Raw genomic sequence first — 23,345 nt, 5'->3', positions numbered from 1 at the left:
TACAGGCCCAGGGAAAAGAACGTCGTTCAGACTGGTACCGTTTGAAGAAGGTGAAGATGCGTTGAAAACTACTCTAACTTTCGTTGAGGTGCTTTCTTCTTTAATAACCGCGTGATGCGGCAGATAATAGTTGTCGACTGCATCGGCCGACTGAAGTGCACTTATTTTTGGCATATGCCCCATTGTCTCGTATTCCATAATGACCCTATTGTCTTCCTTTTATAATTCGGGATCTTTCTTAAGTCGTGTCTCGTTTTTGTAAAATTGAGAGCACGCTATCCTTAATGAAGGTCCCAGGCTAATGTTCGCTGGGTAATCTGCTTTGAAAGGAAGGGAAACGATATATCTTCCATCAGAATTTCGTTGCGCTGTGCGTTTGTACAACTCCTCACATATTTTCTCTTCGGCTGTAAGGGCTTTTGATTTGGGTATATCTTCAATTTCCCAAAAGGAGCTTAGCTGTTTGTCTAAAGCAACTTCATTGAAGAATGATACCTTATTGTGGTTGGTTGGGTTGGCTGCATCGGCACGACCCGTCAGTATCCAACCGAACACTGTTTCTTGGGCCAAGAGAGTATTAAGAATGTTCTTCTTAATAACACTCAAGATGATTTGCGGGTAAATATCTCCGCCCAAAACAAGATCGACTGGTTCATTTACGAAAAATCTTTTGTCCGCTAGTACAAGATCGGGAAATGCTTGTTGTGTGAGTGCACTGACATCGCATGTAGGTATGTTGCTAGTTACCTGTGGCAAAACTAACACTACAGCGTCGATTGAGTTTAGAGGGTCTACGGGTGACCGCAATTGTATGGCACATGCCTCTTTAACCTGCGCAGAAACGGTGTTATTGATGCCCGAAACTTGGGCATGCATTTTCCTACTTGGCAGGTTAATTTTTCGCCTGAGTCTTTCTGTAATGAAAGAGCACTCAGATCCCGAATCTATGAGAGCTCTAGCCGAATAATTAGTGCCATTATGATAAATGGATACACAGGCTGTTCCTAGTAAAACGCCTTTACTTGTGTTCGCGAAATTCGATTTTAGTTTAACCGTTTTAGCCGATTTCTTCTTCTTTGTAGACTCATTACGCATTTGAGCTGATTTGGATGGAGCCGGTAAATCATCAGTAGAATATGTGGCCACCGGCGAAGTATCATTTGTGGCCTTGGTCGTCTGCAAATGCAGAAGGGTATTGTGCCTTGACTGACAGATGCTGCAGTTGGAGCCACTAGTACACTTCGACACCGAATGCCCCGGTGAGAGACAATTCAGGCAACATCGGTTGCTTTTGAGAAATGAAATTATGTCGCTTATTGGTAATTTTTTGAATTTGTCGCAGGCATATATTCTGTGGCTAGAGGTTTGACACATTGTGCACCCATTTTTAGCGACACGCGCTTGAAAAGACACAAGCTTTTTATGCGTTGGTTCAGAGGACTGCTTGTTGCCTTGTACCTTTAAAGGTTTTGCCGGCTTTGTTCCTCTTAAACCCGAAATCGATTCTAAGGTTTGGAACCTATGTGATAGGAATCGGTCCATGTCAGCCCACTTGGAAGTCTCTGTTTTATTCTCCACTGACTGTTCCCAAAGTGATAGGGTAACATCAGGTAACTTTGTCGAACAGAGATATGTTATACTGGGGTCCCAGTTTGATATGTCAATTTTGTGACTCACTAATGAGGATATACAATTGTTTATATCCCGTTGTAATCTCTTTATGGATGTACCGCATTCAGTTTCGACTGTTTGCAGGTTAAAGAGAATCTTCAACTGGGTATTGACAAGGATTCTTTTATTTTCAAATCGTTCGCAGAGATTTTTCCAGGCTACTTCAAAACCTTCGTTTGTCAAGTCGCACTTCTTGACAATTTCCCTGGCCTCACCTTGAGCCTTTTGATTCAAGTAATAAAGTTTTTGTATTGGAGTAAGTCCCTTATTAAAGTTGGTCATGATAAATAATCTCCTTTGAATACATCTGTATCACAGGGTGGGAGATGTAGTTTGCGTGGATTGCTTAAAATTTCCTTTTCCTTCTCAGCTTTTCTAGCCCTTCTGAGAGTTCATTAATTTTTGACATGCACCTTACATAGACTGAATAGGCTGACTTATTTTTCTTTTTGATTATGGCTAAATCTTTTGCCGGGAGGTCATCTGCAGCCATTATTTCGTCAAAAGCCTCTGTGGCTTTGTCCCACATCGACTTCAATGTCTCCTGCTGAATTTTCAGCGAAAATTTGGAGTGGTCGCTTGTCGGGATGCTGAGGAATTCGACCTCGAATTCAACGACCATGTCAGCTAGTCGATTGCATGCGTCCATATTGGATGAAAAAGGGTATAACTACTCTAAACAAACCTTTGAATCTTGCACGCGACTTAGTATAAAACTCCAGAAAAAAGCACAGAGGCAGAATCTGTTTTCTGGTAACCCAAAATATCAAGCAAAAAAATGCTGCCCACCGAATTTTCCGAATAAATAAATCTCCACAGAATTTATTGTTAAACGCAAGTCTTTTTAATTTATTAAACAACCCTTCAATAGGTTGCACCAACGCAAAAACTATATTTATATATGAATGTGTGTGGCTATTGCTCGCCACACAAAAGGGGTATGTATATATTTGCTTGTGTTTGAATCGCGAGAAAAATAAAAAAAATAATAATAACAACTACCGAGAAAAAAGTGCAACGAGTTTGGTGGCAATTTATAACAAAAAAAAATTTGTAATTTTAGGTATAAATTATCAAATACTACGAAAAAGTAATTTTTTATTTCAAATATTGCATTTAGTGTACTACCACAGTGATTTTTTTTTTTTTTTCATTTTGTGCAAACGAAATGTTTAGTATGCAAAAGTGAACAATGTGAGGTTATAGTCACTGTGCAGTGTTGTTGTTGTGAAAGTTAACTAACGAGCAGTGCAAGTAACGAAAAACTTATATGCTCCTCCAATCCTCTAAAGGGGATATGTGCAACTTTTGGTTTAACTTTCTCAACACTGATTTGTATAGATATGTGTGCTCGGTGCACTGAAGACCCTTGCGCCGTGTCAAATATTCTTTACCACTGGTGGGGAGTAATATTCGATGGTCAGAAGGGCTATCTATACAAATTGACACTCACAACTTAAATTTTGTTGTTTATTTAATTTTATGACTGCACAACAGAAAACAAATCACTCGCGATACACTTTGTTAAATTAACAATTATAATAATATATGTGCGCACTGAATTTTCAAACCACTTACTTTTTTCGTTGTAGCTTTTTGTTGCGGACTGTAGCTGGTAAAAATTTAATGTGTGACTGATGGATGTTTTTGCTTGCTGTTCAAACTCCTTGATGATTTGCTCGGAAATATTTAGCATATAAATCGCTGGGCGCTTGAGGCCAAATCAATGAGATGGTTGTGATTTTCGGTCGCTGGTAAATAAAAAACGGCTCTGAATGACCAAATGTTTTGCTCGGAGTGCAAACTCGAAAGTTTGACCGACCAAATTTTGGGGGGTAAAAGAAAAAAAAAGAAAAAGTGGTATCTATTAATTTCAAATATTTAATATGTATATAATAATATACAAGTCACGTTAATTCGTAAGTTTATAATACTAATTATCAGGCATGCTTAACGAACGAAACTATATCATTTCGTTACGATAATCAACGTTAATAAACGCTACGAAGTCACTTCGTTTCGTTTATTAACGTTAAGATCGTCAAATTAACGTTAATTTGGCGTTCTTGACGTTAATAAACGAAACGAAATGACTTCGTTTCGTTTATTAACGTTGATTATCGTAACGAAATGGTATCGTTTCGTTCGTTAAGCATGCCTGCTAATTATACTTATTTTTAGGTTACCTTTGTTGAAACAGCTACGGCTCCTGGTGCGTGTGGACGTGATGAACGATGAATCCAAGTGAAGGATACAAAACTGTTAACAATGTTAAACGAGTTGCTGTCGTACGGTTTATTTATCCGTGCGATGTTTTAGCAGATATAACTTAAACCGTTCGACCAACTCTGTTAACAAGTAAATGAAAAGTAAGTACGAGGGCGACTTTATAAGTTTAAGGTTTTAGGCATCTGGCCTAAACAATTACTTATGCATGGGTATTTCCAGAACTGCGTATGCTTACACATACATAATTATATTTAGTACAAGAATATAAGCAGGTACGCATTTATCATTATTTATGCCTGGGTATATTTCTAAGTATGTATATGCCCATACACATATATAACTATATTAGTCGAAGCACATAAGCATGGATGTACTTATTTCCTCTTTAAATGTGTATTTCTAAGTATGCGAATGCTTACACATATATAATTATATTTAGTACAAGTACATAAGCATGTAAATACTTATTTTCTCTATAAATGTGTATTTCTAAGTACGTACATAATTATGCACAACTATATTGGTATTTGATACAAGTATATAAGCAAGTATGTATTTACTGTTACTTATACCTGGGTATTTCTAGGAATGCGTGTGCTTACACACATATATATATATGTGTACTCGATTCAAGTACGTATGCATGAATGTTTTTATCATTTGTGTGTTTGAAATGCTTATATATATAATTATATTTAATATGAGTATAGAAGTAAGTATGTATACGTCATTGCATACATGTGTATTCATAGATATGTATATGCTTATATATCCATATAACTATATTCAACATAATTGTATGTATACGTGTATTTCCATGTAGGTATTTGCTTATATACAACTATATTTAATATAAGTATACATGTAGGTATGTATATGTCATTGCACATATGTGTAATTTTACGTACGCATCTGCTGATATATACATATACCTATATTTAAAACAGGCATGCTTAACCAACGAACCGATATCATTTCGTTACGATAATTAACGTTAATAAACGAAACGTTAACTTGACGTTCTTCACGTTGACAAACGAAACGAAATGACTTTGTTTCGTTTATTAACGTTAATTATCGAAACGAAATGAATCGGTTCGTTGGTTAAGCATGCCTGATTTAAAATAAGCGCTTAAGTATGCATTTCTGTGTTATTGTATGTGTTAAGGGTTAAGCATTGATGTCCATGGAAAGGTTAAATATGCCTGTGCATCGACCTTTTTTCGTAGTCATATTCTCCCATCATTCACCGCATTCAACGTTATATTTCTATTGTTTCATTATATGCATTGCTGTATGCACGTATGTACATATGTATATATCATACACTTTGTTGGGCATACTTATAGCAGCTGAAGGTATTAATAAATAAATTTAGTTTATCGCATTAGGCGAAGCGATAACGGTAACGGTTCTTAGTTTGTAAAACAATAAATTTACCAGTTATGTACTAAGCATACATATACATATATTCTCATATGCGAAAGGTATGAACTTGAATACTGAAAGTCAAAAATAAAGTTATCAGTCTACTTTAGCACATCATAATTGTCACATCGTTTTTATTTCGCATCAGCTAACAAAAAACCTTGTCAGCTCGTTACATTGGTGACCCCGACGTGATCGTATTCACGTACAAGATTCACCGCTTTATTGGGACTTTTCTTCACCGTGCACACAGCACCGTTTAAGTTACCGGCTTAATCAACGACAATTTAACATGTCTCCCGGACCTGAAGGTGCCACTGGTGTTGGCGTAATAGAATCCCTCAACAAAAAGAGGACTATTTCGTTAAAAAAGCAGCTAGATAAAGTCAACAAGCAATTGTCTACGGATTCTTTGGCGACCTTAGATGAGGTCGACATTTCTATGCGTTTGGAGTTAGTCGAGCGTCTGCGAGCATGTTTTGATGACGCTCAATCCTGCCTTGAAACTGAAGATCACAACGAGTTAGATAGCGAAGTCAGTTGGTCGGGCGCTACGCTACATATGGAGGTTAAAGGCAAACTGACTCGTGAATTCAATCAACACCGGGCCGGTATTGCACATTCATCAACAGCTCGCCCATTCGCAATCGATGATTCATCACCCTCGTTTATAATATCTCAACGCAACCGGCTTCCCGAATTGAAAATTCCACACTTCAGTGGTGCATACACAGATTGGCCAGACGTCATCGCAATGTTTAACTCTGTTATTAGCAACTGCGGTGAACTAAGCAAAATTGAAAAGTTTCAACATTTACGGGCAAATTTAAGAGGTGCCGCCTTGGACACAATTCGGTCCTTGGAGCCAAGTGACGCTAACTACGACAAAGCTTTAGATCTTTTGAAGAAACGTTTTGGAAACCAGCTGCTCAATTTTCAGGCTCATATAAAGGAAATATTTTCGCTCAAAAATGTCGAAGGTGGCTGCGCTGTTGGCCTGCGCTCATTTAACGACAAGTTAAATGCACACCTACGCTCATTACAAACCATGGCAACGGAGGCACAGATTGCTGATGGTTTCCTCATTTACCTTATAACCAAAAAACTCGACACAAAAACGCAAATAAAATGGGAAGAAGATCTGGCTACAAATTCGTTGCCAACTTGGAAATCTATGGCAACATTTCTGGAGAAAAGATGTCGCATGCTCGAAAATGTCGAAGCTACAGTACCAGCAGCGAACAACATACCCCCTGCAGTAAAAGGTGTACCTCATAGCAACAATAGTTCACGGAAGGCGCTTGTAGCATCTTCAAATACATGCTCCTTTTGTGGTTCCACTGGTCACTGGATTTACGGATGTGCTCAATTCGGAGCCCTATCACCTGCTTCGCGTTATAAAGAAGCCAAGCGGCTAGAGTTGTGCATCAACTGCCTTCGTCTAGGGCAAACAGTTAAGAAATGCAAATCAGGGCATTGTCGGCAATGTCCATCCAATCATCATTCACTCTTGCACATGCCTAAAGCCGAGCAACAATCGCCGCCTGATGCTAACAATATTAGCGAGGTTGGGACTACTGCAACATCTTTGTCAAACGTGCAGCAGGTAGCTACCGCTGCATCCTCAGAAAACTTTGTTTTACTGGCAACGGCAATTATACTCATTAAGAATCGTACAGGCTGTTACGTGCCTTGTCGGGTGCTGCTCGACTCCGCTTCTCAAGTGAACTTTATTACATCACGCCTTGCAAAACATCTTGAAATAGAAGCGAAAAAGATTAATACTTCGATATCCGGCATTGGTGAATCGAATTTCATCGCTGAAAAGGCAGTTGATATTTTTGCAAAGTCACATCATGATGAATATACATTCTCCTTTGAAGCCATTGTCACAAACACCATCACCGATCATCAGCCAAACTTTGACCTAAATATCGATTCATGGAATATTCCTCCGAACACCAAACTTGCAGATCCACTCTTCTATAAATCGCAACGCACTGATGCATTGTTGGGAGCATCACTATTTTTTGAATTGATGAGCGTCAGTCAAATCAAATTAGCCAAAAATTTACCAATCTTGCAGAAGACGAAGCTTGGATGGGTCGCTTCTGGAGGAGGATTGCACTTTCACAAATCATCGGCTTTAGTTGCTGTTCGTGCTCAGCAAGAAGAAGATACAGATAGCCTCGAGGATCTTATCAAACAATTCTGGGAGGTCGAAAGTTGCTCATCTTCACATACTCAAACTCAGGAAGAAATATCATCGAGCAAGTAATCGAAATTCGACGTCAAACAACGAAGTTACTTCACAGGGGTAATTTTGTTCTTCGAAAGTGGTGTTCAAATGTTTCTGAATCGCTTATTGGTGTGACTGACGATGACCGCGAGCCATTGCTACAGTTTCGGGATGGTACGCACATTACAAAGGCGCTTGGACTAGTCTGGGATCCAACATCGGACGATTTTATTTTTTCACTTGCGCCAATGAGCAACTATAAAAAGGTAACTAAACGTATCGCATTATCAACAATAGCTAGATTCTACGACTCACTTGGTCTCATCGCTCCAGTTTTAACTCAAGCAAAAATATTCATACAAAACATGTGGAAATACCAACTTCACTGGAACGAAAGTTTGCCACGACATTTGCACAAGAGTTGGACCGATTTCTGCGATGAACTTGAATTAGTATCCAATTTTCATTTTCCTCGGTATGTACTAATGTCGAATTCTCATTTATAACTTCACGCATTTTGTGATGCCAGCCGCATATGGGGCATGTGTATATGTTCGAGCCCAACACATCGATGGCGTCAAAACTAGCCTTTTATGCTCGAAATCAAGAGTAGCGCCATTGAAGACATTAACCGTCCCAAAACTCGAGTTATGCGCTGCCCTGCTACTTGCTGAACTATTAGAATCGATCCAGCAGTCACAAGTATTTAATTGCCGCATACACTGTTGGTCGGATTCAACCATCGTTCTATCATGGCTACGGTAGGAGTCCTCGAACTTCAATGTTTTTGTCTCGAACAGGGTCAGCCGTATACAAATGCTCACCAAGGGGGCGTTGTGGCATCATATTCCAACTGCGCTCAACCCAGCCGACATATTATCACGGGGAGCAACGTCAAATCAACTTCTCAATTCACAACTTTGGATGAATGGTCCCTCTTTTCTACTAGGAGATGAAAGGGAGTGGCCAGCAGCTCCTACGCTTTTCACTGACGTACCAGAGCGGCGACGTACAACCTTGACTGTTGCAATCCAACTCGAAGATATTTCCTTGCGCTGTAAGTATCTTAACTCATTCAGCACCATGTAGCGCGTTTTTGCTTACGTGTCAAGGTTTATTGCAAGAAACGATCGAAAATTGAAGAGTGAGTAGTGAGCTTACACCCGAAGATATCAAACATGGAACACAACTACTACTACGCCTGATCCAGCAGATTCACTTCGCTTCGGAGTACAAAGCTTTAAAGGCTAAACGAAACATTGACTCATCCAGCTCATTATACTCACTTAGCCCATTTCTTGACGAAGTCGGATTTATTAGAGTTGGTGGTCGCTTTGACAACTCGTTGTGGGATTATGAAGCTTGCCACCCAATAATCCTACCAAAAGACATCCCATTACTATAGCAATTATTCGCCATTTTCATCACAAGTTAATGCACGCCGGATCCCAAAGCTTGACAGCTTCGATTCGTTTGCAGTTTTGGCCGATTAGTGGGCGAAAGACAGTTGCCGCCGTCGTCAATAAATGTTTAAGATGCTTTCGTCTAAAACCAAAGGTTATGGAACATATTATGGGTAGTTTGCCACAGCACAGAGTGCAGCCTTGTAGGCCATTTTTCACAACGGGCATTGATTTTTGTGGTCCTTTCTTTTACAAGTCGGCAGTGCGCAACAAGGGTCCGGTCAAGTGTTACATTTGCGTCTTTATTTGTTTTGCTACAAAGGCAACGCACTTGGAATTGGTATGTGACTTATCCACATCTTCGTTCTTGGCGACTCTAAAGCGATTCATCTCCATTCGGGGGAGACCAAAGGTAATCTGGTCAGATAATGCTACAAATTTTGTGGGGGCAAGAAACGAATTAGCTGATCTGAAAAATCTCTTGCTATCCACATCTCACCTCCAAAGTGTTCAAAGGCACTGTGTGGACGATGGAATTGAATGGCGCTTTATTCCACCAAGATCTCCGCACTTTGGGGGTCTTTGGGAAGCAGCGGTAAAGGCAGCTAAATTTCATTTTCAACGTGTTGTCGGTCTCTCTGTGCTTACTTTCGAAGAATTGCGTACGCTTGTATGCCAGGTATGTGCTATAATCAATTCTCGACCACTTTATGCAATTTCAGAGCATCCCGACGATTTGGAGGTTTTAACACCGGCACATTTATTAATGGGAGCTCCATTTACCAGCTTTCCTGAGCCAAATGTCACTGATATTGAAACAAGCCGATTAGATCGCTGGCAGCGTTTGTCTTGCATGCAGCAGGTGTTTTGGAGGAAATGGAGCAAAAATTACTTAACCATTTTACAAGAAAGAAGCAAGTGGAAGGCAAAGACACCGAACATACGAGAAGGAGCAATGGTCCTGTTGAAAGACGAAAACCTCCCACCATTAAAATGGCAACTTGGTCGTGTGGTGGATGTTATTCTAGGCAAGGACAAAGTGGCTCGAATAGCGCTTATCCGGACAGAGAATGGAGTCATAAAGCGAGCCATTAATAAAATTGCACTTTTACCTATAGAAACGTTTGAAGGCCTAAATCCTTCAACGGGGGAGGATGTTAAGGGTTAAGAATTGATGTCCATGGAAAGGTTAAATATGCCTGTGCATCTACCTTTTTTCGTAGTCATATTCTCCCATCATTCACCGCATTCAACGTTATATTTCCATTGTTTCATTATATGCATTTCTGTATGCACGTATGTACATATGTATATATCATACACTTTGTTGGGCATGCTGAAGGTATTAATAAATATATTTAGTTTGTCGCATTAGGCGAACCGATAACGGTAACGGTTCTTAGTTTGTAAAACAATAAATTTACCAGTTATGTACTAAGCATACATATACATATATTCTCATATGCGAAAGGTATGAACTTGAATACTGAAAGTCAAAAATAAAGTTATCAGTCTACTTTAGCACATCATAATTGTCGCATCGTTTTTATTTCGCATCAGCTGACAAAAAACCTTGTCAGCTCGTTACAGTATGCATATGTGTAATTTTACGGACTCACCCATCAGATGTGCCTCCTGTTGTTGTGGCCGCGTGCTGTTGCAGCAGGCCTATGTTCGGCGGCCCTACTGTTGTTGTTATATCAGGTGCAGTTGCAGCAGGCCTATGTTCGGCGGCCCTGCTGTTGTTGTTATATCAGGTGCAGTTGCAGCAGGCCTATGTTTAGCGGCCCTGCTGGTTGTTGTTACCTAAGTTGATGTTGCTGCAGGCTTATATGCGGCGGCCCTGCTGGTTGTCGTTACTACAGTTGATGTTGCAGCAGGCCTATATGAGGCGGCCCTGCTGGTTGTTGTTAATACAGTTGATGTTGCAGCAGTCCTATATGAGGCGGCCCTGCTGGTTGTTGTTACTAAAGTTAATGTTGCAGCAGGCCTATATGAGGCGGCCCTGCTGGTTGTTGTTGCAGGTAGTGTTGCAGCTCTTATTATTATGCTCTTACGTTGATCTTCCAAGCGCAGTATTCCCTCTCAATTCCATACGCGCCAAGAGCCAGAGGAGATCATCACCCAACAACGGGAAGTCTAAGAGATGTGCTTCGTAATCTTAATCTGTGGTATAAACCGACTCGTTGTAACGCTACTCTTAGTCACCGATGGCGACCTGGCCGACTCGTACTTGGACGTCTAGCTCTTGGCGGCAAGGCTTTCACAATTAAAATCGAGATTTCCTTTTATTAAATAGCGCCTCGCTAAAGTTAGATGGAACTCCATGAATAGTTAAAAAAAATTAAGTTTGTTTCATACATCGGTAATTCCAAAACAATGCTGAACTCCAGATTTTGAAGGTTATCTCGAAATACTTTGAATGCAATTTTTTTGTGTATTCAACGAGGCTTTCACATTGATGTATGCATGTCTAAGAAAAATATTATTCCATTTATTTTGTCTCACGGTATATATGTTTTAGCTCCCTGATTTGCCATTTTTGGTTATGTTGTTGAAAAAAATCATCTTCCTAAATCATATGTGTCTGATCTCAATTTAAATTATTACAGATTTAGCATCATACTCTGAAGCATAAACACTTTATCACAAATTTTTTTCCCTTAAATCGTAGTTTCACTTGCTTTTTATCCGAATTATAAATGTGTGTGAATAATGATTTAGGCGGCTTTGATAAGAATATATTTTTCTTAGATTATATTGTCTACTTTGCTTCATTACACATTTCTATAGCAGCAATCACAAATACTTTTCGTTTAAGCACACGCGGGGTACCAGCGCGTCAGACCTGATCAACATCACACCACGGAATCTCTTCTTGTCTTTTCGCGCAAAAATGTCCACCCACGCCATGGTATTGTGGAAAACTTTTTTCTGTTCCATTCAGCGATGGAAGAACGCAGTTGTCTAACTGTGGCGACGATTATCGATTGGTTCGTTGTTATGGTTAACTCATCCCTACAGCATTATATATGCCGCGTTCAGGCTGTCAACCCTTTGTGTTGATGTTAGGTGAATGAAACGTAGAGAAAGCGTAAAACTTTGCAGCTTTTGTGTCCTGTGGGAACGTTGTACGCTAGATTAGGTAAAACTTTACCACCCCGGCAGTACATAATTGCTAATGCATCGGTTGCATTTTACGTTTGCCGTCTCCTTGTGACAATCTCTGTGCCAGTACAATGAAACGAATAAAATCAGCTGATGAGATGAGCCACCTACACCATTGCGCCAGGTGTTATTGAAAATTCGTCAATGTCATGGGAATTTTTGGCGATGCCACCCGCACGAAACTAACAAAATTTTGTTTTGACCATCCCAGGCAAACATGAGTGAGGGTGAATCCTACCTTTTTTCCTATCACTAGCCAACTGGTACGTTCCAAGGTTGACTCTCCCAAGTGGACCATAACATCCTGCAAACCGTTAATATGTTGACGCCATAGCGCATCCGCCACAACATTGTCCTTCCCTGGCTTGTAAAAAAATTTGGGGGAAAACTCCTCCACAAACGCTCGCTAACGCTTCAGTTTCGCGTTTGGATTCTTGTCTGATATAGCAAAAGTAAGGGGCTGGTGGTCTGTGTAGATATTGAGCTGTTTAACGCCATAAAGATAATTTCTCAATTTTTGAAGCGACCACACTATTGCTAACAGTTCACGCTCATTCGTAGCGAATTTTCTTCCGTGGCGGAAAGAGTACGGAAAATCACGGTTATAGGACGACCTTGTGAGAGTTCTGCACCCAATTCATGCGAAGAAGCATCCGTTGTTAGGTCAAATTGCTTTTCAAAATCAGGGTAAAGTAAGAGAACATCATCTGAAGCGAGATCTTCCTTAATCTTCTTAAAGGCTTTTAACGCATTTTCGTCCAACTGAATATGGACATTTTTAGAACGACTGGCACAACATTTTTTTCCACGATACGTTGGGAACTATTTAAATAAAAGTAAATATACAATTATTACATAATCCAACTACAGCCTCATTCCCAACACTCTGTTGCAGCACCCTGGGCATGAAGCCTTAAAGTGGCACAAACCTTCAAAATATTTGGGATTGATGGCCTATTTTTACGGGCACACAAACTGTCTTCTATTTCTGTTAAGACATACTCTGACATCAATTTTGTTTATTAAACTTTTTTTACTTTTAGTATGTCAAGTACTTACAGTGTAGAGTTAATTTCAAGAAGATTGGAATGATCTCTCAATTTTCTTCTTTCTGTGGAATATATGCAAGTTCCGTCAATTTGTTCATTTGAGTTTATATAAAAGGTAACAGAGGTTGCATAAAACATTTTATTATAACAGCTTTTAAAAACTTTTGCCACTTTTACGTACAAGACAAATGAATTGTTAGTATTTACGTTTTGTTTTGCTATCTGTTTCGTATAGATTCACAAAAATTTGTAAACAAAACTCTTCTGTCATTCACAATAGTACATCTATCGGGCGTGTGGAAATCGCAATATGAAAGCTGATTTTTTACGATACGCTAGGAAGCCTTTATCGTCTATCGTATGAAAATTCATAATAGGGGTGTTAGTCTCAAGCCAGCGTAACAGCAATTGCTCGTATCCCACGATGGCAACACCATCATTTGCTGATCTCTATTCTACCCTGCTCTAACTTACTGCTACCCTACCCTGCAAAAATCGTGTGACCAAAAACGCACACAGCCACACGAATTTTTGACAGGGGTGACGAATTGGAATGAAAAATTGTTCAAATGAAATAGCGTGCTGACAAATTTTGCTTTCCCACAATGTATCGTGCTCTCTCGCACCTATTATTTTCATAGGGATTGCAAAATATATTATAATAATTCTGCAGAAAAGTGGAACATTTTTTCAATTTGTGTGATTTACATTTTGCAGAAATTAATATACGCATTCTTTAATATTTTTTGGTCTACTAAAGTGTGTTTTAGCAAAAAAAACTCATATCAATGTGTGCATGTTTATAAAGAAAGAAAGTGAAATATGTAATAGCATAGTATAAATAATCGTGAGCAATTCTAATGCAGAATAGTAAATTTTGATTTCCACATACATACATGAAAAAAATTCTTGTTACCATTAAGATTTATTATCCAAAATTGAAAAAAAAAGATTAGAAAATTCGGTGTAAAAAAACGGCTATAAAATAGCCTCTCTTGTTGAGATACCCCTCCATGGTCTCCATTAATTATTGTGACGGAGGTGTGTTTGCAGCAGCAAAGTGAACCCAAACAGTGTAGGTCGTGGTGGTTGTTGTTCGTGGTCCGCATCAACTGGACCAGGTGGGGCAATGACGCCACATCCAGTTATACCAAGGTATATACCACAACAGCAACCGGGTAATGCAAGGCCACGATAGCAGCAGCAACAACCTCCCAAGGCTGGCTATCATCGTTGATTTATAAAAAAACAGTGTTGTGCATCTTTAATGCTTAAATATTTCCTCTGTTGAAACAGTTTCCACGATTCACTGTTCAACGAAAGCAGCAGCCAGCGTATGCCACCATCGAACAGCTGATAACAAAAACTTGGATGCACAGCAGTTTAAAGCCAAAATGGAAGTTGAGGAAATATCTGAAAATAAGGTAAATATATGTTTCGCGTTATTAACAAAATCGCCCTAAATTTTATGAATTAACAGATCGCTACGAAAGACAAAGCACCCGAACGTGTGATCAAAGAAAGCACTACAGAAATTATTACCGGCGGGGCCGTATTCTACAATCCAGTACACGAATTTAATCATGATTTAAGTATTTCAGTACTTAATGTATACTCAAAGCGGTTGATAAGAGAGCGGGAAGCGGCGGCGCATAAAAATCCACAAAATACAAAGGAAAGCAAGCAATGCTAATGACAAGAAACCATACACGGCTGGTGGTGTAAAATACGACGATGGACTGCGAATATTGGAAGCGCTTGCTGCAACAGGTTAACGTAGCATAAGTTATGCAAAAGAAGTAGCAGGCGTGCGTGAAATTGTTGCAAATGATCTATCTAAGGTGGCAGTAGATTCCATTAGCGTAAATATGCGACACAATGGAGTGGAACATTTAATTGTGCCAAGCGAAGGGGATGCAATGTAGGTTTGATATACGAATCAATAGCTAGTGATTTAACTGTAATAATCAATAATAAAATTCGCAATAGGACTCTCATGTACCTTTCAACTTCATATGAGAAGAGTTTCGATGTTATAGACCTAGATCCTTATGGTTGTCCGAATCGCTTTCTGGATGGCGCTATACAATCACTGACGATTGGGGGTTCATTACTTGTAACTGCGAATGATATGGCTGTGCTGGCAGGCAATACGCCTGAAGCCTGCAATGCCAAATATAGTTCTGTGCCTTTGCGTATGAAATGCTGCCATGAGATGGGATTGCGTATACTATTGCATTGCATTGAAACGCACTCTAATCGTTATGGAAAATATATTGAGCCACTTTTGAGCATTTCTGCCAATTTTTATATACGCGTATTTGTGCGTATGCATAGTAGTCAAGCGAAGTGTAAATATAGCATGAGGTTGGTATACAGCATTTTGACCTTTTACCACAATCCAATTACTTACCATATCTTTATATTATGAACACAGCAAACAATGAATGGTATTTCAATGCACTGGTTGTGATGCCTATACGCTACAGCCTATTGTATTGTAAAAAGCAAGATCTCAGATAAAGGCAATGCGGAAGAAAAATTCGGTATACCAACTGGACCAAATGTTAATACAAATTGTGCGCATTGCGGTGATAAACATTATGTAAGTTTCAATTATCCCACTTAAGTATTTAAACTCGAATAAATCAAATTTTTTCCTTCTTACTTAATTGGTGCTTAACCGTTTAAACGGTTATGTCCGTTCAAAAAGGCGCGTCAGTCGCTTTTTCAGAGGGTTAACTGGCACCAATTGTTCACACCAAATTGTTTCTTATATTCCCAAATATAGATGGGCGGTCCACTTTGGTCGCATCCCATACATGATCCAACGTTTGTTGAAGAATTGCTACAAATCATAGAAGAAAAACTGCTAAGTGATTTGGACACACAACGTCGTTTAAAAGGTGTGTTATCGGCGGTATGCCTGAACTTGTATTGGGTACATGAGTTTTTATGTAAAAAATATTCATCATATCCAACATCAATACCTCGCATTCAATTGTGGACGCTGTACGCACTACATTGGGTTCACGTAATATGGACAAGCATATTGTTGATTCCAGTGGTAAGGCCACAATTTCAAATGATGGGGCAACCATTAAGAAACTATTGGATAAAATAATAACACAACGTAGCGTGCTCAAGTGGTATAAGCTTATCTGGAAAAGATATTTCGTAACGAAAACCCTGGAAGATAACCGCGCCTTGTCTGCTGTGGTTCAACAAAATATAACTTGGATGTTTGTTGCTCTTTTTCAATTTTCCTGAATACAAATGTCTGGATTGGAAAAATTTCAAGCAAATAAAGCTTGGCGTGCAAAAGTCAAGAAATTACTTGTCATGCAACGGTAAATGCTTATAAATATATCATTAAAATTGCATGCTTGTTTATGATGAGCCATTCGAGTGAGCATGGAGATGGATGTTTTAAATACTGTAGAGTAAATTGGCTTACTATATAAGAATTTGAAAATTTTCCAAATCTTTGACTAAAAAGTAGCTACTAGCTTGTAGAACTTTATTACTTTACTTTTAAAAAGATAAATCACTTTAGCATGGTAATATATACCTATTATTACAAATTAATACAAACAATATCTTCAACATTTTTTTCTCGATTCACGAACACATTTAGAAAGGCTACAACGCCTGCTAAAGAGCCGGTATCTTGCCAACGCTTTAGCTTGGATTTAGAGGAGGATCTACAAACTTTGCTAGAAGCACGCGCAGCTCCTCATGTAGCGAATGTGGATCAACACGAAAGTAACGTTGCTGTTAGCGGAAATGCAATGAACAAACTATTTGAAATGGAGGATGAAAATAAATCCAACAATAAAAAAAAAAATAAATAAATTTAAGGCGCGATAACCTCCGAAGAGATCTAAGGCCGAGCTTCTCTTCCAATTTGCGTCGTGCTCCTCTTGATTTTTCCCTACAAATTGGCCGGACGGGACCTACATGTTTTATGCCGACTCCGAACGGCATCTGCAAGGCAGATGAGTTTTCACTGAGAGCTTTTCATGGCAGAAATACAATCGGAGCGCTTGCCAGACACTGCCGAGGGGCGACCCCGCTTAGAAAAATTTTCTTCTAATTGAAAAATCTTATTTCTAAAATTTTGATGTTGGTTTGCCCGGGAGTTGAACCCAGGGCATACGGTGTGATAGGCGGAGCACGCTACCATCACACCACGGTGGCCGCAACAATGCAAACACTATAAAGAGGATTCCTTATAATTTTTCAACTAAGGCACGAAACTATATTTGAATGCCAACAGCAACGTACGTCTGATGAAAGTTTTATGGCTTTGGAAAAAATGTGTGATAAAACAGCATCCGATCCTGACAGCACACTATTTAAGTACATACATAGCGAGAACAAGGATATGGTTAAAGAAGATGCTAAAAAGCGCAGCGCCGATGGAACTATTTTAAAATCCCTTGTAAACAAGGTAAGTGAATATACAACATATTGAAAGTTGATAAGATTGCGTGGTATAAATTTAATAATATAATCTTAGAACTACAAGAAATAGATGAAGAAGCACAATCACTGCAACGTCTATTGCATGACTTATGCGTACAGGAGCAGCATCAATTGGATAATGAAACTCCTTTAAAAAGTATTGATGTAACACTACTAGAAGATATTGAAGCGCCATCTAAAATGTGGGACTCCACAATAGTGGGCGATACCACTTTACAAACTTCACCTTTGAAAATGGTGAGACTTCTCAGACCATCTACTATACTAGAGGAAAATTGCGAAGATCAGTCTAATAGTTCTTTGGGTGGTGATGATGCATCATCACACGTAAGCTTTCAAAGCGCTCAAAAAGGCAGTGAAACTTCAGCGACAACAAGCTTTAAAAAAAAAAAAAGCTTTACCTACGCTCTAAATCTACGCCGTCATATACGTACTCATACCGGTGGAAAACCATACAAATGCGAATACTGCGAATGCACCTTTGCTGTAAGCGATCCAGTGCTGTCGCATTTACGTACACATCTCGGCAAAAATATTCAGAGATGTGAGTTTTGCCCATCAACTTTTCCTCACTTTACGGAGTTACGTACGCATTTAACTACGCACAAAGGCGAAGATCCAGAAACGCGCGAGCGGAATATGACAGCCTTAAAGGAGGAGGAGGCTAAATTAAAGCAAAATTTGGCCACTAAAATTCAGCAGCCGCCAAAACCCAAACGAAAATATACGTGCAATTTCTGCAACAAGGGTAAAGGTTTATAAGACTGTGATTGTAAATGATATTCATTTTACTGATCGTTAATTCGCAGATTTTACAACTTCCTCTAAGCTAAAGCGCCATATACGTATGCATACCGGCGAGCGACCATACTCGTGCTCAGAGTGTGGGAAATCATTCTCATTGAAATCGTAAGAATATACAATAGGGTTCAGAGTTTGAACGGCCGGCAGTTAAAAACGGATTTATTTTAAAAGTTAATAAAAAAACTTATATCTAAACATATCCGTAAAACGAAAGGCACAAAAACAAAAGCTCAGTAAAAATGGGACAACTAAATGAAACCTAATATCCATATCGCCTGCTGATTGGAATATCACCCGGTTGTTGTTGTAGCAGTTAGGTGGGGCGAAGCACTGCTACAACAATATCACCCGGTCTCGGGTGCCGTTTCGAAAAGCACCTTTCTCAGAAAATATTTGAATAACTCCGTATATTAGAAAAGCCCTATCACAGAATTCGGTTGAGGAATGCCCTAACTCAGATTTGGCTTCAAAAATGACCGATCTGAGCTCAAATACAACACATTTTGACAATAGCTGGAGTGTTTATGAAACAAATTCTAAGATAGGGCGTTCTTCAAATGAATTCTGAGAAAGGAAGTTTTTGGAACGGCAGCCGAGATTTCGGGATATTCCACTCAGCAGCCGATATGAATATATGGTAAGTCTCATTTTTACCGACCTTTCCTTTCCTTTTTAAAAATGTGCTTAACAAAACTTTTTTCTTTTAATGCACTCTTAAAATGAATCCATAAGCACTGTAACGTTAACAACTTTTTCATACTTGATTTTTGATTTGTATTGAGAGTGGCGATTTTAATATTAGAACGGCTAATTTAGACAATTAAAATAACAAAAATTACTACAAAGCCAAATTTTAGTGAGGACCTCTAGTTTACCATAAAAATATTAAAATTAAAAGTCCCCATCTATCCTATTCGAGCTAAAAAAAAATTACTCGAGGTCAAAGGTCATTGCCTTAATAGCACCGCAGAAAAATTCCTCGAATTCTTTTCTCCTAGAGAGAACAATAATTGGGGAATAGGAATTTCGAATCTTCGAAGTCAGCTGATTTGCCAATTGAAATTTTGTTGCGCATTTCTATTTTTGTTAACAAATTAAAAGTTTAGTTATTGTTGCGAATTTGTTTAAAATTGAAAAAAAAAAATATAAGCAAAGCAACAGGGAGCAACAAACGAATGATGCAACCATCTTTCACACGTTGTTATTGTAGCAGTGCTTCGCCCCATCCAATAGGTGCGACCGATCAGAAATTATCATCAATATCCTCTAACGGGAGTCCAAGGAAACTTGCTGTTTCGACAGGGGGGACCATAATGAAAGGGGTGTTAGAGGTGTTGGTTCCACATTACAATTAAAGAGATGGTTGGTGTCATGTGGGGACACATTGCAAGCGGGGCATACATTTTGTATGTCGGGTTGATTCTGGATAGGTAAGAGTTAAACCTGTTACAGTATCCAGAACGAAGTTGAGCTAGAGTGACTCGCTTTTCTCTGGGGAGTATGCGTTCCTCTTCCGCGAGGTGGCGATCGCTTTCATTTATCTTTGATAAGCGAATCTGCAATTATTTGTATACTTGATTATAAAAGTTGAATGTTTAAGTTTGTTTACCGGATTAGATTGAATGTTATACATTAATTTAATTTAGTTATTCTGTGAACCAAAATTGGAATAAAAAGACGAAAATATGTACCTTTTATAGTAAACTGATGAAATGTGAAATTCTAATATGTTCAGTCTCGTATTATACTCAATGAGATGAAACTAGCTGGAATAGATGTCTATGCATCTTTGTTTTATAAATTTTGTTAATTGAAAATGCTTTGATTTTTAAATGTAAGATGAATCAACCCGAAACAAATCTGTATATGTAACACCATAAAAACATGATTTATTTACTATATTATACTACACCGATATATTCAGAAATACTCCGTATGAATTTATTCTGAAAGTTGTATTTGGCTGCATAATATTTGTATAGTAAAGTGAAACAATTTTTAATGAAAAATACAGAGGAAAAATATAGAAAATTCTTCAAACTATTATAAAAATATTCTTTAGCAGAAAATTAGCCACCCACTTCAGTGCCCTAGAAATTAGCCGGAGAATTCAACCATATACAAACCATATGACAAAGCTTGAATTGCATTCTCCCAAAAAACTTAAATTTTGAGTTAATCTGTTTACAATAAGACGAGTGATATATGTATCTATAATTCTTTTATTTTTACATCAAAAACACAAATTTTATAAAACTGTTAACGGCTACAGCCTAGAAGTATTAACTTATGAATAACAAAAGCATTAGTTTCATGTCCGAATCAGTTTGAGCAAGCGTAATATATGCTATTGTTTCTTTGTTTAGGCCAACGTCCCATCTTATTTCTATACCCTCCTGTGTTTGCGATTCTTTTAAATGTTTATCGTACTCTGTTTCTAGGCGCACAAGTGGACCAAAAACTATCTCATATTGATAACTATCTTCATAACGCAATAGCACTTGTGATGGTTCAGTGTCTATACCTGGCTTCTCTAAATCCTGAAATGTTGCATCGATATGTTCCTTCCATAATTCCTCTAATTTGTTTATTTGTGCTGCTGATATTTGTCGTGCACGGCACTGCTCTTGCTCGGTAGGCACCTTAACCAACCATGGCAAAAACGAACGATCAGTTAAAAGTGGCTTCCATTGTTCTTGATCCCAATTCATATACATTACGTACGCAACACGAGTAAAATTTTAGTACTTTTTCTCGAAATGGACCTTCAGAATGTAGGGTGACTTCCCTATGTTTAGCCCTCACCGAAAGTTTAACAATTTGGGATCCAGATGTGCTTCCACGCTCATTGCAAAACCATTTTTTGCAATTATTGCACATCACTTCGTCGTCGAAATTGTTGTTGAACAAGTTTGCTTTGTTCCGTTCGCCGTTTCCACAATTTCTCTGCACAAAAAGCATACTTTTTTCGCCCTTATTTACCACTATCTGTTGACGAGAAATTTTTTCGTTGTGCAGTTCTTAAGATAACTATCCCCATTTTTCGATAATAGGTGGCAAACTTTTGTAAAAGTATATTTTTTCCAATTTTCGAGAAAATTATTTCTTTTTGTCGCCAATAAACTTTTTTACTCAGTCGGAAAGCAAAGCACACAGATGAGTAGTGATGAACAATATTTCACTATCGGTGATTGCATCCCCGCTATCAATATTAGTATTAGAATTTCATGCTGAAGGAAAATCGCCAATCGCTATAATCGCTATTGGCGATATTCTGCCAGAGGTGATTGCCATTCAAAAGAATCGAATGAAGGAAAATCGCCAATCACTGATATTTTTGGACTGCAATAGCTATAGCTATTAGCGATTTGACAATAGCGGCGATGCAATCACCAATAGCGAAATATCGTTCCATCACTAACTGCCAGCGAGGGATTTGAGGATTTTGGTACGGCTCTGAATTCTCGGAACAATTGCGGCTGCGTGCTCACCAAAATGTAGATCCTGATGAAAGTCACACCCAAAATTTTAAGGTGTAAGACAGTCGGTAGGGTAATGTCATATGGTCGACATTTGGCGCGGCCATGTTTTAAATAAGATCACCGATGATTTGGTTGGTTACAATATCAGGTTTCGCGAGGCGACAAAACTGGAGAGATTGGGGAGATAGCTGTTTATTTTATTACAAAGCTCATCGGTGTAGGAAACAATAGCATAGGTGTAGAAGCAATAGTGACTCCTTCTGGTGGTAAAGGTAGCTATTGATATGTAGAAGTAAAACAGAAATTTGATGAATATGAGTTTTTTTTAAGTTATTGCAAAAAAGCGTTAAGGATTTTTAATATCTTACGAGGTACCTTCGTACATGTTTCTAATGAAGAATGAGACCTATTCAAACTTCGCTATACTTTAACATACAATACTTTACCCCATTTTAACACAACTATCATTTATTGATTTTATTAAATTTTATAAAATGTTTCTTCCTCCACAGTTCCATTTCCGTATTGGATGGTAAATATGGCTTTCGCATTTTCTCCATCAATAACTGACAAGGTGGAAAAAATCTATGCGTGTAAATCGCAACATATCTTGGTCGAGCGTTTCTTCAATAGCTCTCTAGTGGTGATGGTGACAGCAGAGAAACCCAACTGTTTACAAATGTTACAATATATCAATTGCGTCTACGGATCAAATACCCACAGTATATGAATTAATCGAACGCATCTAATTGTCTGCCTAAAGGATAGTATACATATTCATCAAATCGAAAATATTGCATCAAACGAACTGGGTCTGAATACTGAAACAGTACACATATTCAAAATCGATGAGGAGGCTGTGATGATGGTATAGGGTGAGTTGTTGAATAACATACGAAAACCACTTTAACCCATCCATATATTTGCATTACAGCTAAAGCTTTACAAACAGCAAAAATTGCTGACGCCAAGCAATTGGAAAAGGCAGTGAAGCATTCATCACACTGTACGGATGGTGTAAAGTTAGAAACTGCTGTTGTAACAGCTGCCACCGACACAACGGTCATCTCTACTTCGCCGAGTAACGGCTCGTCCGACTATCTATCGAAGACAGTATAATCATATCTTTTGCCAACACAGGTTAGCGATGTGCTTGCACAGGAAAAGATTTCAATTGGAAAACAAAAACCAATTAAGAGAGTTTATTTGTTATTAAAGTATTTACTTTTCTTTATATCAACAGTATTAATTTAAGTTGCAATATCACGTACATATATAATAAGGGATGTGATACGATTGCTGTCGGAATTAGATTTGAAACCAATCAATACTCCTGCTAAGGGTTGTAGAATTATTGCTTGAATAATTAGATTTAGAACAATAA

The 23,345-nt window shown here is 38.5% G+C and overlaps 6 protein-coding genes across 17 annotated transcripts in view; 4 read left to right on the top strand and 2 right to left on the bottom strand.

The window, feature by feature from the left end:
• Nucleotides 1–23,345, bottom strand: part of LOC137252615 (protein transport protein Sec24C-like) — a 91,622-nt gene that overhangs the window by 29,143 nt on the left and 39,134 nt on the right. The window lies entirely within an intron of this gene.
• LOC137252618 (T-complex protein 1 subunit eta-like) overlaps nt 1–23,345 on the bottom strand; it is a 54,078-nt gene that overhangs the window by 13,103 nt on the left and 17,630 nt on the right. Inside the window, exon 3 of one of the 6 annotated variants that reach the window (XR_010953626.1) lies at nt 14,104–14,600. The exons of 3 other annotated variants lie outside the window; for them this stretch is intronic. The gene's annotated coding sequence lies outside the window, so the exon portion shown is untranslated. Of the gene's footprint in view, nt 1–13,906; nt 14,601–20,696; nt 22,238–23,345 lie in introns of those variants that run through there. 2 more of the 6 variants (XM_067788610.1, XM_067788609.1) reach the window with 2 other exon arrangements.
• Nucleotides 3,901–8,033, top strand: LOC137253335 (uncharacterized). Its single transcript, XM_067790081.1, has 2 exons — nt 3,901–4,040; nt 5,429–8,033. The coding sequence occupies exon 2, from the start codon at nt 5,621–5,623 to the stop codon at nt 7,604–7,606; it is 1,986 nt and encodes a 661-aa protein (XP_067646182.1). The 5' UTR covers nt 3,901–4,040; nt 5,429–5,620; the 3' UTR covers nt 7,607–8,033.
• Nucleotides 8,125–10,354, top strand: LOC137252932 (uncharacterized). The gene is made up of 2 exons (XM_067789065.1): nt 8,125–9,632; nt 9,693–10,354. Exons 1-2 carry the CDS (start codon nt 9,002–9,004, stop codon nt 10,136–10,138), a joined length of 1,077 nt encoding a protein of 358 aa, XP_067645166.1. The 5' UTR covers nt 8,125–9,001; the 3' UTR covers nt 10,139–10,354.
• LOC137252614 (tRNA (guanine(26)-N(2))-dimethyltransferase-like) lies at nt 13,854–15,704 on the top strand. The gene is made up of 4 exons (XM_067788595.1): nt 13,854–14,611; nt 14,668–15,108; nt 15,177–15,554; nt 15,625–15,704. Exons 2-4 carry the CDS (start codon nt 15,056–15,058, stop codon nt 15,632–15,634), a joined length of 441 nt encoding a protein of 146 aa, XP_067644696.1. The 5' UTR covers nt 13,854–14,611; nt 14,668–15,055; the 3' UTR covers nt 15,635–15,704.
• The window catches only part of LOC137252612 (zinc finger protein 736-like), a 39,350-nt gene continuing 31,722 nt past the window's right edge, over nt 15,718–23,345 (top strand). For 4 of the 6 annotated variants that reach the window (XM_067788589.1, XM_067788587.1, XM_067788586.1 and 1 more), the window contains exons 1-5: nt 15,813–16,537; nt 16,825–17,640; nt 17,710–18,423; nt 22,474–22,836; nt 22,896–23,101. In XM_067788589.1, coding sequence (XP_067644690.1) covers nt 17,856–18,423; nt 22,474–22,691 — 786 coding nt within the window. In that variant the 5' untranslated portion in view covers nt 15,813–16,537; nt 16,825–17,640; nt 17,710–17,855 and the 3' untranslated portion in view covers nt 22,692–22,836; nt 22,896–23,101. Of the gene's footprint in view, nt 15,793–15,812; nt 16,538–16,824; nt 17,641–17,709; nt 18,424–18,484; nt 18,585–22,473; nt 22,837–22,895; nt 23,102–23,345 lie in introns of those variants that run through there. The other 2 variants (XM_067788588.1, XM_067788590.1) reach the window with 2 other exon arrangements.

Source organism: Eurosta solidaginis, chromosome 5, assembly GCF_040869045.1.
Source record: "Eurosta solidaginis isolate ZX-2024a chromosome 5, ASM4086904v1, whole genome shotgun sequence".
NCBI classification, from domain to species: Eukaryota; Metazoa; Arthropoda; class Insecta; order Diptera; family Tephritidae; genus Eurosta; species Eurosta solidaginis.
The sequence above is the reverse complement of the archived record's forward strand: the minus strand, read 5'-3'. Positions and strand labels throughout refer to the sequence as shown.

Excerpts from the sequence above, each read along its gene's own strand:
- LOC137253335 (XM_067790081.1), top strand. The coding sequence starts at position 5,621 with ATGTCTCCCGGACCTGAAGGTGCCACTGGTGTTGGCGTAATAGAATCC.
- LOC137252932 (XM_067789065.1), top strand. The coding sequence starts at position 9,002 with ATGCACGCCGGATCCCAAAGCTTGACAGCTTCGATTCGTTTGCAGTTT. Across the intron at positions 9,633-9,692 it reads GCTTACTTTCGAAGAATTGC|AGCATCCCGACGATTTGGAG; the intron begins GTACGCTTGTAT and ends ATGCAATTTCAG.
- LOC137252614 (XM_067788595.1), top strand. The coding sequence starts at position 15,056 with ATGCGACACAATGGAGTGGAACATTTAATTGTGCCAAGCGAAGGGGAT. Across the intron at positions 15,109-15,176 it reads CCAAGCGAAGGGGATGCAAT|GACTCTCATGTACCTTTCAA; the intron begins GTAGGTTTGATA and ends AATTCGCAATAG.